This window comes from Homalodisca vitripennis, chromosome X, assembly GCF_021130785.1.
Source record: "Homalodisca vitripennis isolate AUS2020 chromosome X, UT_GWSS_2.1, whole genome shotgun sequence".
Lineage (NCBI taxonomy): Eukaryota > Metazoa > Arthropoda > Insecta > Hemiptera > Cicadellidae > Homalodisca > Homalodisca vitripennis.
Genome location: NC_060215.1, coordinates 8,076,833 through 8,096,892, shown reverse-complemented (window position 1 = coordinate 8,096,892; position 20,060 = coordinate 8,076,833). Strand labels below are relative to the sequence as shown.

Here is a 20,060-nt window from a genome sequence, read left to right as displayed (position 1 = left end):
TTCTCTATTGTTCTCAAAGCCAGCGCCACCTCTGGCAGATCGCGACGGCCGTGTCTTACGTTCAAGGTCCGGTTTTATTGCGTCTCGCTTCCCGTTCATTCACTCCGTTGCGCAATTCAGTTCTCTATTGTTCTCAAAGCCAGCGCCACCTCTGGCAGATCGCGACGGTCGTGTATTACGTTCAAGGTCCGGTTTTATTGCGTCTCGCTTCCCGTGCATTCACTCCGTTGCACAATTCAGTTCTCTATTGTTCTCAAAGCCAGCGCCACCTCTGGCAGATCGCGACGGCCGTGTCTTACGTTCAAGGTCCGGTTTTATTGCGTCTCGCTTCCCGTGCATTCACTCCGTTGCGCAATTCAGTTCTCTATTGTTCTCAAAGCCAGCGCCACCTCTGGCAGATCGCGACGGTCGTGTATTACGTTCAAGGTCCGGTTGTATCACATCTCGTGTCCCGTGCATTCACTCCGTTGCGCAATTCAGTTCTCTATTGTTCTCAAAGCCAGCGCCACCTCTGGCAGATCGCGACGGTCGTGTATTACGTTCAAGGTCCGGTTGTATCACAACTCACGTCCCGTGCATTCACTCCGTTGCGCAATTCAGTTCTCTATTGTTCTCAAAGCCAGCGCCACCTCTGGCAGATCGCGACGGTCGTGTATTACGTTCAAGGTCCGGTTTTATTGTGTCTCGCTTCCCGTGCATTCACTCCGTTGCGCAATTCAGTTCTCTATTGTTCTCAAAGCCAGCGCCACCTCAGGCAGATCGCGACGGTCGTGTATTACGTTCAAGGTCCGGTTGTATCACAACTCGCGTCCCGTGCATTCACTCCGTTGCGCAATTCAGTTCTCTATTGTTCTCAAAGCCAGCGCCACCTCTGGCAGATCGCGACGGTCGTGTATTACGTTCAAGGTCCGGTTGTATCACAACTCGCGTCCCGTGCATTCACTCCGTTGCGCAATTCAGTTCTCTGTTGTTCTCAAAGCCAGCGCCACCTCTGGCAGATCGCGACGGTCGTGTATTACGTTTAAGGTCCGGTTTTATTGCGTCTCGCTTTCCGTGCATTCACTCCGTTACGCAATTCAGTTCTCTATTGTTCTCAAAGCCAGCGCCACCTCTGGCAGATCGCGACGGCCGTGTCTTACGTTCAAGGTCCGGTTTTATTGCGTCTCGCTTCCCGTTCATTCACTCCGTTGCGCAATTCAGTTCTCTATTGTTCTCAAAGCCAGCGCCACCTCTGGCAGATCGCGACGGTCGTGTATTACGTTCAAGGTCCGGTTTTATTGCGTCTCGCTTCCCGTGCATTCACTCCGTTGCGCAATTCAGTTCTCTATTGTTCTCAAAGCCAGCGCCACCTCTGGCAGATCGCGACGGCCGTGTCTTACGTTCAAGGTCCGGTTTTATTGCGTCTCGCTTCCCGTGCATTCACTCCGTTGCGCAATTCAGTTCTCTATTGTTCTCAAAGCCAGCGCCACCTCTGGCAGATCGCGACGGTCGTGTATTACGTTCAAGGTCCGGTTGTATCACATCTCGCGTCCCGTGCATTCACTCCGTTGCGCAATTCAGTTCTCTATTGTTCTCAAAGCCAGCGCCACCTCTGGCAGATCGCGACGGTCGTGTATTACGTTCAAGGTCCGGTTGTATCACAACTCGCGTCCCGTGCATTCACTCCGTTGCGCAATTCAGTTCTCTATTGTTCTCAAAGCCAGCGCCACCTCTGGCATATCGCGACGGTCGTGTATTACGTTCAAGGTCCGGTTTTATTGCGTCTCGCTTCCCGTGCATTCACTCCGTTGCGCAATTCAGTTGTCTATTGTTCTCAAAACCAGCGCCACCTCTGGCAGATCGCGACGGTCGTGTATTACGTTCAAGGTCCGGTTGTATCACATCTCGCTTCCCGTGCATTCACTCCGTTGCGCAATTCAGTTCTCTATTGTTCTCAAAGCCAGCGCCACCTCTGGCAGATCGCGACGGTCGTGTATTACGTTCGAGGTCCGGTTGTATCACATCTCGCCTCCTGTGCATTCACTCCGTTGCGCAAGAAATATTCTGGATTGGACTGTGTTCCTACATATTTAGTAAATGGTTGTGATTGGTATTAAGTGACCCTTTTTGCTATTATTTAGATCTGTCTTTAACAACCTTTATTTTCCAGGAGAAATGGGAGGAAGCTAAAGTGGTTCCTATTTTTAAATCAGGAAACATTGAAAATATTGAGAATTACCGTCCGATTTAATTATTAAATACATTCGCTACGATATTTGAATTCCTTCTTTATAACTTTATTTTGTATAACGTAAAGTCTGAAGTTACTCATCAGCAGCATGGCTTTCTTCTTTATAAATCAACACTCTCCAATCTAATGGAGTTTTCTTTTGATATAGCGTCAGAATTTGATACTATTGGCAGGGTTGATGTGGTGTTTACACATTTTGTTAAGGCGTTTGATTTATCCCCGTCATTTATCAGTTTGATTGAAAATTATCTAAAACTTCGCAGTCAGTTTGTTATGGTTTCTAACATTATGTCAACAAAGTACATTTGCACTTCAGGTGTTGTCAGGGATCCAACTTAGGAGATCCCCATTATTATTCCTAATATAAATTAAACACCTTCCTAATTATTTAACACAGCCTTTTGTATGCTGATGATTTGAAACTATATAGAGAAATTCGAGACAATAACGATAATACTGAACTGCAATCGACGCTAAATCTACTAAGCTTTTGTTGCTAAGATAACAGCTTAATTTGGCAAAGAAGTGTTTTGCGATGACATATACCAGAAAACCTTTTTAAACTTCTCCAGAATACTTTATTAATGTCTCCAAGCTATAATTGGTGACACAGATTAAAGATCTTGGCATAAAATTTGACTCGGCTTTTACGTTTTACAATCACCTTAATTATATCATAAATGTATGCCATAGGATGTTGGGTTTTGTAATTAGAAAAACAAAGTTTCCCATTCAATTGTTTCTAACATTAAAGTATATAATACATTTTTGAGACGTAGGCCAAAACAATGTGCAATAGTTTGGAGCCTTCTTTGTTCACTACATAGCATTGTTTCTCTGGAGCTAATTCTAAACAATTTTTTAAGTTATTTTTATATTTTAAAAGATTTTATGTTTTCTTTGTGAGCAAAACCTGTCAGCAAGTGTTTGAAAAAATATGTTTTATATTAAAATTTTATTAACAAAAAGAGTTATTATTTTGTTTTCATTCATCCAATTTTACATTAGCTCTTTGATCCTAGTTGATAGCTCTTTGTGATTTTGAAAGGTTTTCCTGCATTTCCAAGAATTAATTGAATTGGATGTATTTCATAATAATTTTAATTAATTCGTAAATAAGCTAAATATTTTTTTTACTTAAAGCAGTAACCTATTTTTGTTAAAGGCTTATAGCATTATTATGTATTGTATTATATTTTTATTTTTTCTCGTGCTGTAATAGAAACAGTTAATTTTACATAGCCTAATAGTTGTTTTGTAATTAAGTCTTTCCCATCTACTCTTATTATCATTATATTGTACATTTTATTATTAATTTGTATTGTACTTATAGCTGTTTTGGAATAATATACCTGCAGCTATTGCTCAAAAAACAAAACAAAAAATCATGTAATGACAAACTTTGACACGTATTTATTCTTACGCACTAAACTGTCTCGCCGCTATGCGTGTGTAGACAAATTTTCTATGGAAACGCGAAGAACCTATTCTCTCGTAAGTTATATGAAAACATAGTTAACTTTATGGTAAAATTGAAATGTTGCTCGATTTCACCTTCCGCTTTTGAGCTTCTTCCAACAAAGTTGAGTACTGAACCTGTCGTTGGATGATCTCTGAAATTTGGATGGCTACGGCAGCTTCAGTTTTTAACTTTATTGGAAGAAGCTCACAAGTGGAAGATGAAATCTAGTACCATTTCAACTTATCATTGAAACACCCTTCACACCAATGATCTGGGATTTCCACCTGCTATTGCTAACTTCATGGGTGAGACACTTGTGACAGACGATCTTTGTGATTCTGTTGACCATAACATTTAATAAAGTTTGCTTTGTCCATGTCCATAAGTAGGCTCCATTCTTAATTTGGCATCCAGCAGTTTGGAGCTGGAAAATCTGCAATGTAAAAACAAGTATTAAGGGTTTACAGGCAGTCTCTCCTGCACAAATACCTTGGTAATTACTAAAAAAAAAATAGTTCCCGACGCCAAAGACTAGATCTTATGTTAATAGAATCATTTATACCAAGTTCCTTTTTGAATGTTCTAGGTTTTTACATATCGTATAAAATAATTTAAATTGAAAATAATGCAAATTTAAATAAAGCTTTGTTATTTTGATTATTTGTATTTATATGTTTCGTAAATTTTTTTATTGATTTTAAACTAGTTTCATGAAGACATAGAACCTTGAAAGTTCACATATCTGATGTATATTAAGTAGGAAGAAAAATGAAATGTTTATATTTTAATATTGGTTGGTACATTTTTATTTGGAAACAAGAATAACACAGAATAAACACAGTTGTTAATAAGACGTTGTTAACTGCTAATCTCGATAACTACTGGATAAATTAGGTTAATTTCAGCAATTTTTGAAATATTCGTTTGAATCCAAGAAGGTTTATATGAAGAGAGGGATCGGAAAAGTGGCATGGAATATATTATAATTCGGAAAAATTGTATTATTTACGTTTCATGGTACCAATTTAATTGACTAAACAGCTTTTGAAAATTTTAGTTGAAATTCGTCAAAGAGGCTGGAACATTTGTTTACATTTAAATTATAGAACATGATCGATCAGTAGTGGTAGAGATAGTAAAGACAAAGATAATATCTAACTTTCACTCCAAAATGCGCCAGTGACGAATTTTAAACATGAAACGTGTTATAAATAATATTTAAACACTATTATTTCAGATAAGTTACTCAACACTATTGAGCTCTCTTCACACGCCAGTGACGAATTTTAAACATGAAACGTGTTATAAATACTATTTAAACACTATTATTTCAGATAAGTTACTCAACACTATTGAGCTCTCTTCACACGCCAGTGACGAATTTTAAACATGAAACGTGTTATAAATACTATTTAAACACTATTATTTCAGATAAGTTACTCAACACTATTGAGCTCTCTTCACACGCCAGTGACGAATTTTAAACATGAAACGTGTTATAAATACTATTTAAACACTATTATTTCAGATAAGTTACTCAACACTATTGAGCTCTCTTCACACGCCAGTGACGAATTTTAAACATGAAACGTGTTATAAATACTATTTAAACACTATTATTTCAGATAAGTTACTCAACACTATTGAGCTCTCTTCACACGCCAGTGACGAATTTTAAACATGAAACGTGTTATAAATACTATTTAAACACTATTATTTCAGATAAGTTACTCAACACTATTGAGCTCTCTTCACACTGGGATATGACATTTTTACACTGGTTAAACATGAAACGTGTTATAAATACTATTTAAACACTATTATTTCAGATAAGTTACTCAACACTATTGAGCTCTCTTCACACTGGGATATGACATTTTTACACTGGTTAAACATGAAACGTGTTATAAATACTATTTAAACACTATTATTTCAGATAAGTTACTCAACACTATTGAGCTCTCTTCACACTGGGATATGACATTTTTACACTGGTTAAACATGAAACGTGTTATAAATACTATTTAAACACTATTATTTCAGATAAGTTACTCAACACTATTGAGCTCTCTTCACACTGGGATATGACATTTTTACACTGGTTAAACATGAAACGTGTTATAAATACTATTTAAACACTATTATTTCAGATAAGTTACTCAACACTATTGAGCTCTCTTCACACTGGGATATGACATTTTTACACTGGTTTAAGGAAAAGCTGAGAAATGGACTCTGACATGCCTCAACGGTACATTCTTTCTCCGACTACATTTCAAAAAACAACAATACGCAAAATTGTACAACCCATTTTGAAATGTTGCATGGACTTAGTAAAGATTTCTCCCTTATATCTGAAGTAGGTAGGATTTTCCATTGTAAAGAGGATATGTCTATATCAATGTTATGTGCTAATATTGTACGTTACATGTTATAGGCTTTGGCTGAGACTCACTTCTATGGCTACTTCCATTCTCATGGTCTATATTGTAAAGAGATAGTCGATAGCAATGTACAATCCGCTCACTTTGTATGTTAAATGTTATAGGCTTTGGCTGAGACTCAACAGCTGAGACTCACTTCTATGGCTACTTCCATTCTCATGGTCTACATTGACTGTGTCAGGCACCTGCCGGTAAGTTTTATATGGGTTATTGGAGGGGTTTCTAGTGCACAATACTAAATAATAGCTTAATTTATAGCCTATTTTATAATTTTGATAATTTTTGTAAGATGAGTGTAGAGAGGATCGTATGGATCTAATTCCGCCTCTACAAATACATACATTTCATTAACTAACTAATGAAAGATCTTGATTTAAAGAATGCAAATTTTCTAATGTCTTATGACTTTGGCATGCTTTTGTTTTTATTAAATACTTTGCGGATTAAAAAAATAACTTTGACAATAGTTTGCGACTTATATAAAGATAGAATTGTACAAGAAAGGAGAAAGGAGTGTACATGAATAATCATAATAAAATTTTAATAGTTCCGGGAGTTAATAAAGATTTGAGTCTTATTTCTCAAAATGTTATATTTAAAAGCCAGTATAGTTTTTTTTAAAGTTAAATCGACTGCTACGAATTTTGTAGTACCATGCATATCATCTGCTCTGCCACGAATTGAGCATAATGGGCATTTTAGACCTTAGAAAACTCTTTCAACCGTGCATGGCATATTCTTTTAGTTGTAAACTAGCAAAACACAGTCTTTCGCTGTGTGTATGTTTAAACCTTAACTGGTTTACTTCTTATTTAAATAAAAGGAAGCATTGCGTGCAGGTAAGTTACAAAAAACGGCGAACCCGTTTCAGAATTCATGAGGTCTGAACAGCCGTTCCAGAAGGGTCGATTTTCAGACAGTTATATTTATCGTATACATGAATGAACTTGCAAATCACATTGAAGGCCATTTTTTCCAGTGAAGATACTACTGACGTGTTACACTCACACCGTCTGGTATCTCTTACAGGTGTTGTACGAAGTACCTTGGACCGACTTCATTCATGGTTTTCAATTCTTAATCTCCAATACAATTGTAATAAATCTAAGATTCTCAAATTTGGCGTGGTGAATAAAGTTCACAAGCTATTTAACTACAGTGGGGGCTCTGTCATATTTCAGATGATTTGTAGTTTTGTTGGTATTATATTTCATCTGGCGGTGGGATTATCAAGTCGATCAGGCTTGCTTTAGGCTAGACAGGGCGGTCTACTGTCTTCAGTATTCATCCAAGTTTTTGAATAAAGAATTGTTAAAAACTGAATATTTCTGATACATTTATGTTATTCTCTGCTAAGACCTCACGTCATGGAAGAATGCTTCTGAATCCCCTCTAGCAAGATTTTCGTACTGCAGAAAGTCCGCTTTGAGAATGATCTGCAGCCTTAGAGAAAGTTATAGAGAAATTTGTCAAATTAATTTCAATGTATGTGTTCTACAATAAAAACCTATTTCCCTGGTTTTACCAGCAGTATAACGCTTAGTAGTGCCGATGGCCAAGCGGTCTAGGTCGTTGGACTTCGAATCAGAGTTTGTGATAGCGCAGGTTCAAATCCTGTCTGTGACCGTAGCACTTTTTATCAGTGTTATCGACCCTGTACTCTATAGACTATCTACCTTATTCCGCATTGTATTGATATGATCCTAGTACAGGCCAGTGGTCTTTCCTTTTCTTAAAAAGAAAACACACACACACACACACACACACACACACACAGGCGGTTGCATAATTCCATAAGGTTCAGGCAAATGTATGAAGAACTCAAAATAAGTGTATCCAACCATTTCTCTGTTCGGTCGAACACAAAACGGCACTGACAGTTGATATCATTGGGCCCCCTTTCGTTATGTCATTTCATTTCTTCAAATGTATGAAGAACTCAAAATAAGTGTATCCAACCATTTCTCTGTTCGGTCGAACACAAAACGGCACTGACAGTTGATATCATTGGGCCCCCTTTCGTTATGTCATTTAATTTCTTCAAATGTATGAAGAACTCAAAATAAGTGTATCCAACCATTTCTCTGTTCGGTCGAACACAAAACGGCACTGACAGTTGATATCATTGGGCCCCCTTTCGTTATGTCATTTCATTTCTTCAAATGTATGAAGAACTCAAAATAAGTGTATCCAACCATTTGTCTGTTCGGTCGAACACAAAACGGCACTGACAGTTGATATCATTGGGCCCCCTTTCGTTATGTCATTTCATTTCTTCAAATGTATGAAGAACTCAAAATAAGTGTATCCAACCATTTCTCTGTTCGGTCGAACACAAAACGGCACTGACAGTTGATATCATTGGGCCCCCTTTCGTTATGTCATTTCATTTCTTCAAATGTATGAAGAACTCAAAATAAGTGTATCCAACCATTTCTCTGTTCGGTCGAACACAAAACGGCACTGACAGTTGATATCATTGGGCCCCCTTTCGTTATGTCATTTCATTTCTTCAAATGTATGAAGAACTCAAAATAAGTGTATCCAACCATTTCTCTGTTCGGTCGAACACAAAACGGCACTGACAGTTGATATCATTGGGCCCCCTTTCGTTATGTCATTTCATTTCTTCAAATGTATGAAGAACTCAAAATAAGTGTATCCAACCATTTCTCTGTTCGGTCGAACACAAAACGGCACTGACAGTTGATATCATTGGGCCCCCTTTCGTTATGTCATTTCATTTCTTCAAATGTATGAAGAACTCAAAATAAGTGTATCCAACCATTTCTCTGTTCGGTCGAACACAAAACGGCACTGACAGTTGATATCATTGGGCCCCCTTTCGTTATGTCATTTCATTTCTTCTTCACTGTAAATTCCAACTTCTGGTTTTCTGTTCTCTTCTAGCGATACATTGCCTACTCTTTATTAAATTTCATTAGCGTAGAATATAATTATATTGTATTTGTGCATAATTAATTAAGAGGAACACGAAGTGTGGAACTAAGGAGTAGAGCTTTGGTACTGCAGATGACCTGATACTCCTTGAAACCACTTGCATATCGTGTTTGACCCATCCCATATCTTAAATGTCATCTTCTTTTATCTTTTCTATATGCTCTAGCATTGTCCACAACTCCACATCTCTCCTTACAGATCGTTACCCTGGATGGAATTTCTGGGTAGTTCTGAGTGATTTTCCTGAACCTTGTTGTGTTTTCTGTATACATTAAAGCTCTTTAACTACTTCCTAAAACATTATTTAGCAAATATATACTACTACTTACTCTAGTGTTCCGTATGTCTAGTAGTATCTTATACTCCATAGGTCAGATTGTTCAGAGCAGGGTTTGAGAATACGCCAGAGCACATTACATACATACATATCTTACTTTAAGTTCTAAAAGTAGGTATACTATTTCGTGTTATTTACGGAATTAAGTGTATTCTAAAAGCTTTTTGATTGAATCCAGTCATAAATACTACTATCATTGTACTAGGTATAAATAAAATTGTTTGTACAGAATAAATCAGATATTTCATTCGTGAGTAAAACGGGACAAAAAAGGTTTAAGGTTGGCACTTCTGGTCAAGTGATACGTATTCAAAAATAATGTAATATATAATAACTCTATAAAACACCAATTGTTTTGTTTCTTGTGTTGTAGAAAGACCAACATCCGATTTCCGTTCTCACATCCTTTGTTTGTGGTTTTGTGGTGTACTTTGCATCGTATTTTACAATTTTCAGAATTATTACAGACAATTATTGCATGCATATGAGTTTAGGATTTGGAGTATCAAAGTTCTAATTGAAAGGAAGTAAGATTTATAATTGTCAAATTGAATAAAAAAATTAGAATCCTAACTTTTACGTAACAATGTTGTGATTAATACTGCCTTTTCATACAATAAAACATATCTTTTTCAACAAACTTCAAATAATTATATAATTTGCGAATCTTCTATAATGTTCTTTATTACATGATGTATATGGGTTAAAATGTATTTTATTACGTGTCCCTTTTATTAGTTTTGAATTGTATCAAGCCATCATTTCATCAAGATAACTGTAGCAGAGGCAAAATATTGGACCTGGGATCTTGCAACACCTAATCTCACACCAAGTAACCCGGTATTTGTACCACAGCACCTGAAATCCAACCCCCTAATTAAGCCGATTCTTATAATATATAATCTCATAGCACCTAATGTCATTGGAGTCCATATATACTTGTAAAAGAGTAAAAAGAGTTTGGGGTTATATCTGTACAATGAGGCATCCCCCGTGTCTACGTTAATGTGTTGGAAGTTTGCCATTGTTCGCATGTGGTTAAAATAAAGATGGACGCCATTTAGCTGGCTTTTAAATGACTCCGTGATAAAGGGTTAAAGTTCATTTATAAAGCCTTATTCCGTTTGGGTAATAATTTCCTTCCTTTGTTAACAACTAATGAACAGTTTTGTTTATTGAAGAAACAATAATAGAGCAGATCTATTGGTTGACTCCTGATATTTTATTGTTTCCTAGCGCAGTAATGTGTCATTTGTTTTTCCCTATATCTAAGAAGACATCTTGTAGACATTCTGATAATGCCCAGTGACCAGCAGGAAGTGAATAGTATATCGCATAAAGTAAACAATGCCTTACATCAATAAAAACCCCATAAACTTCAATAATAAATCTGAATAAAACCACAAAATGGTGTCAATAAGATAGTAATTCTAAAAAAGTGCAGAGCATTACATTATTATGGTAATGTTCATCAATACTATACAGTTGAGGAGATCCTATAACCAACTTAGTTAACTGTTTATATTAAGCTAACACGTACTTTTAAAACATTGTCCCATATTGTTTAAGTTTCAGAAGTAGGTTAAAAACAAGCTATATCTGAGACTCACCCGGCTGAGATTGAGATTAACCTTGTTTTGGTAAATAAGGTCAACTAATTCACAAGTGCAGCTCTCCATTGACGTAACACCAAGCCTGTATATCCGAAGGCCAAACTCTTCCTTTGTTTACAAGTTCTTGTCCATTGAATTGTTGGCATTCTAGTCATATGCTGTTATGTAACACTGGCTCGCGTATCTACGTGCCGCTTAGCACAATCTTACTTCCGGCCATGTCATTCTTTGACAATTAAACTAGTACAATTTTAGTACAGATTAAAAACTATGGAATATCTAGATATTTCAAAATTATTGGATTACTTTGCTAGAGCTAATGTCGTAGAACTTCGGACACACACACACAAGCGCGCGCGAGCGCGCACGCACCCACTCATTCACGCGAGCACAGATGAGAATTTCCCTATGGGTTCAGGAGATTGTGAGAATGCCGCGATCGATTTGTCCTCCCAACCCTTGTAGGAATATCGTACTTACGCATATATGAGAATTTCCTTCTGAGTTCAGGAGATTGTGAGAATGCCGCGATCGGTTTGTCCTCCCAACCCTTCCTTGTAGGAATATCGTACTTACGCTTATATGAGAATTTCCTTCTGAGTTCAGGAGATTGTGAGAATGCCGCGATCGGTTTGTCTTCCCAGCCCTTCCTTGTAGGAATATCGTACTTACGCATATATGAGAATTTCCTTCTGAGTTCAGGAGATTGTGAGAATGCCGCGATCGGTTTGTCCTCCCAACCCTTCCTTGTAGGAATATCGTACTTACGCTTATATGAGAATTTCCTTCTGAGTTCAGGAGATTGTGAGAATGCCGCGATCGATTTGTCCTCCCAACCCTTGTAGGAATATCGTACTTACGCATATATGAGAATTTCCTTCTGAGTTCAGGAGATTGTGAGAATGCCGCGATCGGTTTGTCCTCCCAACCCTTCCTTGTAGGAATATCGTACTTACGCTTATATGAGAATTTCCTTCTGAGTTCAGGAGATTGTGAGAATGCCGCGATCGGTTTGTCTTCCCAGCCCTTCCTTGTAGGAATATCGTACTTACGCATATATATGAGGATTTCCTTCTGAGTTCAGGAGATTGTGAGAATGCCGCGATCGGTTTGTCTTCCCAGCCCTTCCTTGTAGGAATATCGTACTTACGCATATATATGAGGATTTCCTTCTGAGTTCAGGAGATTGTGAGAATGCCGCGATCGGTTTATCCTCCCAACCCTTGTAGGAATACCGTACTTACGCATATATGAGAATTTCCTTCTGAGTTCAGGAGATTGTGAGAATGCCGCGATCGGTTTGTCCTCCCAACCCTTCCTTGTAGGAATATCGTACTTACGCATATATGAGAATTTCCTTCTGAGTTCAGGAGATTGTGAGAATGCCGCGATCGGTTTGTCTTCCCAGCCCTTCCTTGTAGGAATACCGTACTTACGCATATATGAGAATTTCCTTCTGAGTTCAGGAGATTGTGAGAATGCCGCGATCGGTTTGTCCTCCCAACCCTTCCTTGTAGGAATATCGTACTTACGCATATATGAGAATTTCCTTCTGAGTTCAGGAGATTGTGAGAATGCCGCGATCGGTTTGTCTTCCCAGCCCTTCCTTGTAGGAATACCGTACTTACGCATATATGAGAATTTCCTTCTGAGTTCAGGAGATTGTGAGAATGCCGCGATCGGTTTGTCCTCCCAACCCTTCCTTGTAGGAATACCGTACTTACGCATATATGAGAATTTCCTTCTGAGTTCAGGAGATTGTGAGAATGCCGCGATCGGTTTGTCCTCCCAACCCTTCCTTGTAGGAATACCGTACTTACGCTTATATGAGAATTTCCTTCTGAGTTCAGGAGATTGTGAGAATGCCGCGATCGGTTTGTCCTCCCAACCCTTCCTTGTAGGAATACCGTACTTACGCATATATGAGAATTTCCTTCTGAGTTCAGGAGATTGTGAGAATGCCGCGATCGGTTTATCCTCCCAACCCTTGTAGGAATACCGTACTTACGCATATATGAGAATTTCCTTCTGAGTTCAGGAGATTGTGAGAATGCCGCGATCGGTTTGTCCTCCCAACCCTTCCTTGTAGGAATACCGTACTTACGCATATATGAGAATTTCCTTCTGAGTTCAGGAGATTGTGAGAATGCCGCGATCGGTTTGTCCTCCCAACCCTTCCTTGTAGGAATATCGTACTTACGCATATATGAGAATTTCCTTCTGAGTTCAGGAGATTGTGAGAATGCCGCGATCGGTTTGTCCTCCCAACCCTTCCTTGTAGGAATATCGTACTTACGCATATATGAGAATTTCCTTCTGAGTTCAGGAGATTGTGAGAATGCCGCGATCGGTTTGTCTTCCCAGCCCTTCCTTGTAGGAATATCGTACTTACGCATATATGAGAATTTCCTTCTGAGTTCAGGAGATTGTGAGAATGCCGCGATCGGTTTGTCTTCCCAGCCCTTCCTTGTAGGAATATCGTACTTACGCATATATGAGAATTTCCTTCTGAGTTCAGGAGATTGTGAGAATGCCGCGATCGGTTTGTCCTCCCAACCCTTCCTTGTAGGAATATCGTACTTACGCATATATGAGAATTTCCTTCTGAGTTCAGGAGATTGTGAGAATGCCGCGATCGGTTTGTCTTCCCAGCCCTTCCTTGTAGGAATATCGTACTTACGCATATATATGAGGATTTCCTTCTGAGTTCAGGAGATTGTGAGAATGCCGCGATCGGTTTTGTCTTCCCAGCCCTTCCTTGTAGGAATATCGTACTTACGCATATATGAGAATTTCCTTCTGAGTTCAGGAGATTGTGAGAATGCCGCGATCGGTTTATCCTCCCAACCCTTGTAGGAATACCGTACTTACGCATATATATATATGAGAATTTCCTTCTGAGTTCAGGAGATTGTGAGAATGCCGCGATCGGTTTGTCCTCCCAACCCTTCCTTGTAGGAATATCGAACTTACGCATATATGAGAATTTCCTTCTGAGTTCAGGAGATTGTGAGAATGCCGCGATCAGTTTGTCTTCCCAGCCCTTCCTTGTAGGAATATCGAACTTACGCATATATATATATGAGAATTTCCTTATGAGTTCAGGAGATTGTGAGAATGCCGCGATCGGTTTGTCCTCCCAACCCTTCCTTGTAGGAATATCGTACTTACGCATATATGAGAATTTCCTTCTGAGTTCAGGAGATTGTGAGAATGCCGCGATCGGTTTGTCTTCCCAGCCCTTCCTTGTAGGAATATCGTACTTACGCATATATGAGAATTTCCTTCTGAGTTCAGGAGATTGTGAGAATGCCGCGATCGGTTTGTCTTCCCAGCCCTTCCTTGTAGGAATATCGTACTTACGCATATATGAGAATTTCCTTCTGAGTTCAGGAGATTGTGAGAATGCCGCGATCGGTTTGTCCTCCCAACCCTTCCTTGTAGGAATATCGTACTTACGCATATATGAGAATTTCCTTCTGAGTTCAGGAGATTGTGAGAATGCCGCGATCGGTTTGTCTTCCCAGCCCTTCCTTGTAGGAATATCGTACTTACGCATATATGAGAATTTCCTTCTGAGTTCAGGAGATTGTGAGAATGCCGCGATCGGTTTGTCTTCCCAGCCCTTCCTTGTAGGAATATCGTACTTACGCATATATGAGAATTTCCTTCTGAGTTCAGGAGATTGTGAGAATGCCGCGATCGGTTTGTCCTCCCAACCCTTCCTTGTAGGAATATCGTACTTACGCATATATGAGAATTTCCTTCTGAGTTCAGGAGATTGTGAGAATGCCGCGATCGGTTTGTCTTCCCAGCCCTTCCTTGTAGGAATATCGTACTTACGCATATATGAGAATTTCCTTCTGAGTTCAGGAGATTGTGAGAATGCCGCGATCGGTTTGTCCTCCCAACCCTTCCTTGTAGGAATATCGTACTTACGCATATATGAGAATTTCCTTCTGAGTTCAGGAGATTGTGAGAATGCCGCGATCGGTTTGTCTTCCCAGCCCTTCCTTGTAGGAATATCGTACTTACGCATATATATGAGGATTTCCTTCTGAGTTCAGGAGATTGTGAGAATGCCGCGATCGGTTTGTCTTCCCAGCCCTTCCTTGTAGGAATATCGTACTTACGCATATATATATATGAGATTTCCTTCTGAGTTTAGGAGATTGTGAGAATGCCGCGATCGGTTTATCCTTCCAACCCTTGTAGGAATACCGTACTTACGCATATATATGAGAATTTCCTTCTGAGTTCAGGAGATTGTGAGAATGCCGCGATCAGTTTGTCCTCCAAACCCTTGTAGGATTATCGAACTTACGCATATATATATGAGAATTTCCTTCTGAGTTCAGGAGATTGTGAGAATGCCGCGATCAGTTTGTCCTCCAAACCCTTCCTTGTAGGATTATCGAACTTACGCATATATATATATGAGAATTTCCTTATGAGTTCAGGAGATTGTGAGAATGCCGCGATCAGTTTGTCCTCCAAACCCTTGTAGGATTATCGAACATACGCACAGATGAGAATTCCCCTCTGGGTTCAGGAGATTGCGAGAATGCTGCCATAACTTTGTCCCCCCAGCCCTTCCTTGTAGGAATGTCGGACACACGCTTAGTTAAGAATTGCCACCTTTGTAAATGATATTGTAAGCATGCAATTACACATAAATATGTCACAACAATATTAACAAACTTCATTAGGAACTCCGTTATATCCGGGAGCCTTTTCCTCTTTGAGATGGATCAATACCGCATTTGGATAAAATTCATGATCTAAACAGTTATCTGCTATCAAAGGTTCTGCAAATTGAGCAACAATTTAGTGTTTAAACCAACAATCCCATGGAATACAGGCACATCCTATACACGATTTGTCATAGTCAAACGGCCAAGGCAGATTAATGAGACAGTCAAAAAGAAAAGGTAAGCAAATATAAATATATACCCAATGGTATCTGAGATTGGAGAAATATGTCTATCGGAAAGTGAATATTGATGTGACAATATTAGGTTCTACAAACAGTGCTTTAGTGTCAGTTATCATTTCTGAACAGTCGGTGTTTACAGATAAATGCGACATATCGTATTTGTTACTGTCTCCAATGGGTTTTCTAGCGTTCATTACTTGTGTACCAATGCTACTTCATTTTGTCCAGGTGAAGTTCGTTTTCGGAAATTTATTGGCTTCTTCCAAACGAATTAGAACAAAAATAATAGTGTTTATCTGTGAAGTAATCAGTCACAAAACATGAACTATCAACGTGGGAGCGCACCAACACCAGAAGTGTTATACACGTGTAAGCACTCGAGTGTTGTCAGGCCTGTAATCATTAACTGCCAATTACAAAAATAACCCGCTTGGTCAACCAGATTTCTGCCTGCCATCTATGGCATGCAGTACCACAAAGTTATTTATTCACTGATTGGTTGACTTCCAGCAAATCTGGGTTTTGCTCTTCCCTCTTCACTCACCTACGGATGTGCTACACTAGTCCAGTCCATTTGGTTTAGCAGGTGTCGATTATTGCCTCTCCTCAGTCAGGACTATGTGTCTCGAGATTTTTGTTAGAAATGGTTTTAATAATTCCAAAAAATAAAATAGTCCAGCATTACAAAAAAATTGACAAACAGTCCTGAGGAAATTGTACTGATCACTGATTACCTGAGCTCCACCCTATCACTGTATCGCTCCTCCCTCTTCGCTCACTTCTGGATGATTATTTATAAGCCTATCAGTTTGGTGTAACAACTGTTTCTATAGATCGTATTTATTTTTGTTTTTCTTCACTGTTATAATTTATAATATAATTTTATACGTTTCGTGACGTAATTTTTTGTCATTTACTACTTTTGTTTGTGTAAGAGTAATGCAGTTGTAGACACCCTACAAACGGTCTTCATGGGTGAAGTTCCCATCCCTTCCTGATAGGGGGGGGACACATGGTCAAAATCCAATGATACTTGATGATACAAAGAGAACACCTCATTATCTAGATTACATTATATTTGGTGGTCTACACCTCTCTGATGTCAAAACTATTTAAGGAGTTCATTTTGAGCTTCTTCATCTCCGACTTTGTCTTTGTCTTTATGAGAATATTTTACTCAGTCTGTGACAGCATCAGATTCCTGACGCTGCACTAAGAGGAAGGTGTATTGGAGCTAAATCTAACTTTTACATATTCTTTTAGAGTTGTCTAAATTATTTGGTAATGTAATTGAATTAAATTAAATTTTATTTCATTTCATTTCATATTTTAGAAAACTAGAGTCACTGCTTGATCATATTTCTTTGAAAAATAATGGTTCTTTTTAATTTGGGGTATAGTCATTAATACATTAGGCCACAGCGAACCTCATACCCAGCTGCTACGTGATATCTGTGGATATAATCAGGAGAATTGGGGCATTACAAGAGTTTGTTTGTTCGGTTTGTTTCTCTAGATTCATTAGTGGAGATTAGACAGAGAGTTTACATTGATGTTCGAGTGGCTCTAAAATGTTCCAGGATAATCTACTTATATAACCCTTTTTATATGAAATATCATAATTATACATAGAAGGAAATTTAAAACAGATATAGAATAAGAAATAATGTAAAGAAGATAAAAGGGATATATGTCTATTGCTTCTCGACTTTTACCGCTTTTATATCAATTACGTGTAAAAACAATATTGTTATGTTCCTATTGTAAATAACAATAAGAATTTAAATAAAAGTACTGGAATGAACATGTTTTTAGAATCGAGGGTATTTACCTCCTATATTGTCATATCTGTATGTGTTTCAGAGCTCCCAGAAGGGAGGACCGAAGCCGGACCCCATGATGTACCTGACTGTGGGCAAGATCAGCCATACCTCCCACGTTGTGTATCGCACTGACTGTCCTGTGTTCGAGAGGGGGTTCACGTTCCTGGTCAATAACCCAGAGACTGACACACTACACATCCGGGTATTGTGTTCATCTAATCTATTTGTTATTGAATAGTAGAATTATTATGTTATGGTAAAACTTAAGCACAACATTGTTTGAACTGTTATTGGCTTTCTTAACACATGTTTGTCTTATATACGACTTAAGTGTGGGTGTTTATACCATTTCTGTAAACATTACAAATCAAATCATCCATTGTCAGTTATGATCGTAAGGCAAAAGTATTGTGAAGTTAAAAGTGTTTAGCAAAAATTAAGTTGATCAATTAAGAGATTTTAGTTCTTCTATGAATATTTGATTCTTGAAAGGATCAGAGTATTGTTGTAGGTTGGCCACCCGACCAGGTAAACCGGGAATTTAACGCACCGGCAAAAACCATGAATAAGCCAAGAATATTCTTGTAGAAAACAAAAAAAGTGCAAGGGTCAAAAATATACAATGGACTTATTTTAAAATAATGTTATTAATATGAATCCTATTTTTTTAAATGTTAGTGGGTGAAATGCACACATATAATTTTATTCCTCAAGAAGATAGTTTATTTAGAGTGGAAAGTATCGGATGATGTTATTAACTAGCCGGCAGAAGGACCAGTGCGGACAAGAAAGTACGTGTCGAGATGTACGCTCAGTTACATGTCGTCTACCCTACCTCATCGTGGATGGGAGCAAGATGTTATATACATACGTACATTTTACATAAATATAAAGGCCATTTTATAAGCTACCATTTCTATTATTTAAAAGTGAAAGGTTGATATGACTTATAGTTGACAATATATCCATTCCCCTGAACTTCTGGTTAAACGGAGATTAAAGTAGAGTTGAGATGAAAGTTTTGGTTATACCGAACTGACCTTTTGTACCGGTAAAATCGTGATCTCGTACCGTAATTTCATGCACTGCAGACCTCTGATCCGCAGTGGTAGACTGCTGTCTGCCTCACCGTAGCGCTATGTTGGTAATTGTTTGTTCTCTTCATTCATCCAAATTGGATGTATATGTGCAAACATCATAAAAAGGGATATTATTAGGTGTACTCAAAGTTATATAGACACATTGCAAGACACAGAGATCAAAACTAAGGAGTTTAAATAGGTAGTAGTGATGAATCATTACCGAATAACTTGCATGTCGCTAGTGACAAAAGTTGCTGCACCAGCTGTATATGGCATTTCCTGCAAATACAGCTGGTGATGAAAAGCCGTAACCGTAAAATACAATATTTCAGTTGTTTATTTGGTTTGAAAATTTACTAGAGAATCAGAACTTGTTGACTGGAAAAATCAGAAAAAAACCCGAGAATTTGACAAAAAGGTTTTGAGTGGCCACCCTGTGTTACAATGTTCTTTGTACAAAGAAATTTAAGAGCTTGTTATTTCTCGTTTGGTAAAAGAAATCAGAAACTCCATCTAGAAACAGTAATGTTATACTAAACAATAGTGTAATGTTTGCCAGATATCATTGCTTAAGATTTATAGCTAGGGCAGTCTCCTTCCATAAGAAAAATTGCAGTAGTCGTGCTGATTAAAAAAGACCCTGATTTTTCTAGAATTTTAGACCAATTTCTGTATAACCATCATACCAAATATATTTGAAAATTTTCCAAAGAGTTTTTCCATCTTATTCTTCCACTCCTCCCTTTCATGAGAGATCATTCAAGTGCCACAATGTTGTTGTTTTTAGAATTGACTGGTATTGTTGTTTAGTGGTAAAGCCAGTTGCTATGTACCTTGACTTCCAGATCTGTTTAAAAGCTCCTCCTAGACCTTTTTGTGGGGAATCTTTAGTTTCTGAATTCCCTCTTGGCCTTATCCTTCCCATCACTTTTGAAGACATCCAAAGTCATTCTGATCTTCAAACAGGACGATCCTTGCCTTGCAAGCAACTATCGTCCAATATCAATTCTTCCAGTCTTCAGCAAAATTTTTGAAAAAATTTTCTATGAAAAGCTTGCAAGCTTTCTAGAAAATAACAATATCCTAAATCCGGAACAATTTGGATTTAGGAAAAACAGATCCACAATAGACGCGGTGAACAATCTTTTGGACAATGTTGTCGATGGATTGGA

The 20,060-nt window shown here is 38.2% G+C and overlaps 1 protein-coding gene across 5 annotated transcripts in view; it reads left to right on the top strand.

The window, feature by feature from the left end:
• The window catches only part of LOC124368643 (extended synaptotagmin-2), a 195,659-nt gene that overhangs the window by 156,686 nt on the left and 18,913 nt on the right, over positions 1-20,060 (top strand). For all 5 annotated transcript variants that reach the window (XM_046825880.1, XM_046825879.1, XM_046825881.1 and 2 more), the window contains exons 12-13: positions 6,241-6,327; positions 17,847-18,008. In XM_046825880.1, the coding sequence (XP_046681836.1) occupies positions 6,241-6,327; positions 17,847-18,008 (249 nt within the window). The remainder of the gene's footprint in view (positions 1-6,240; positions 6,328-17,846; positions 18,009-20,060) is intronic.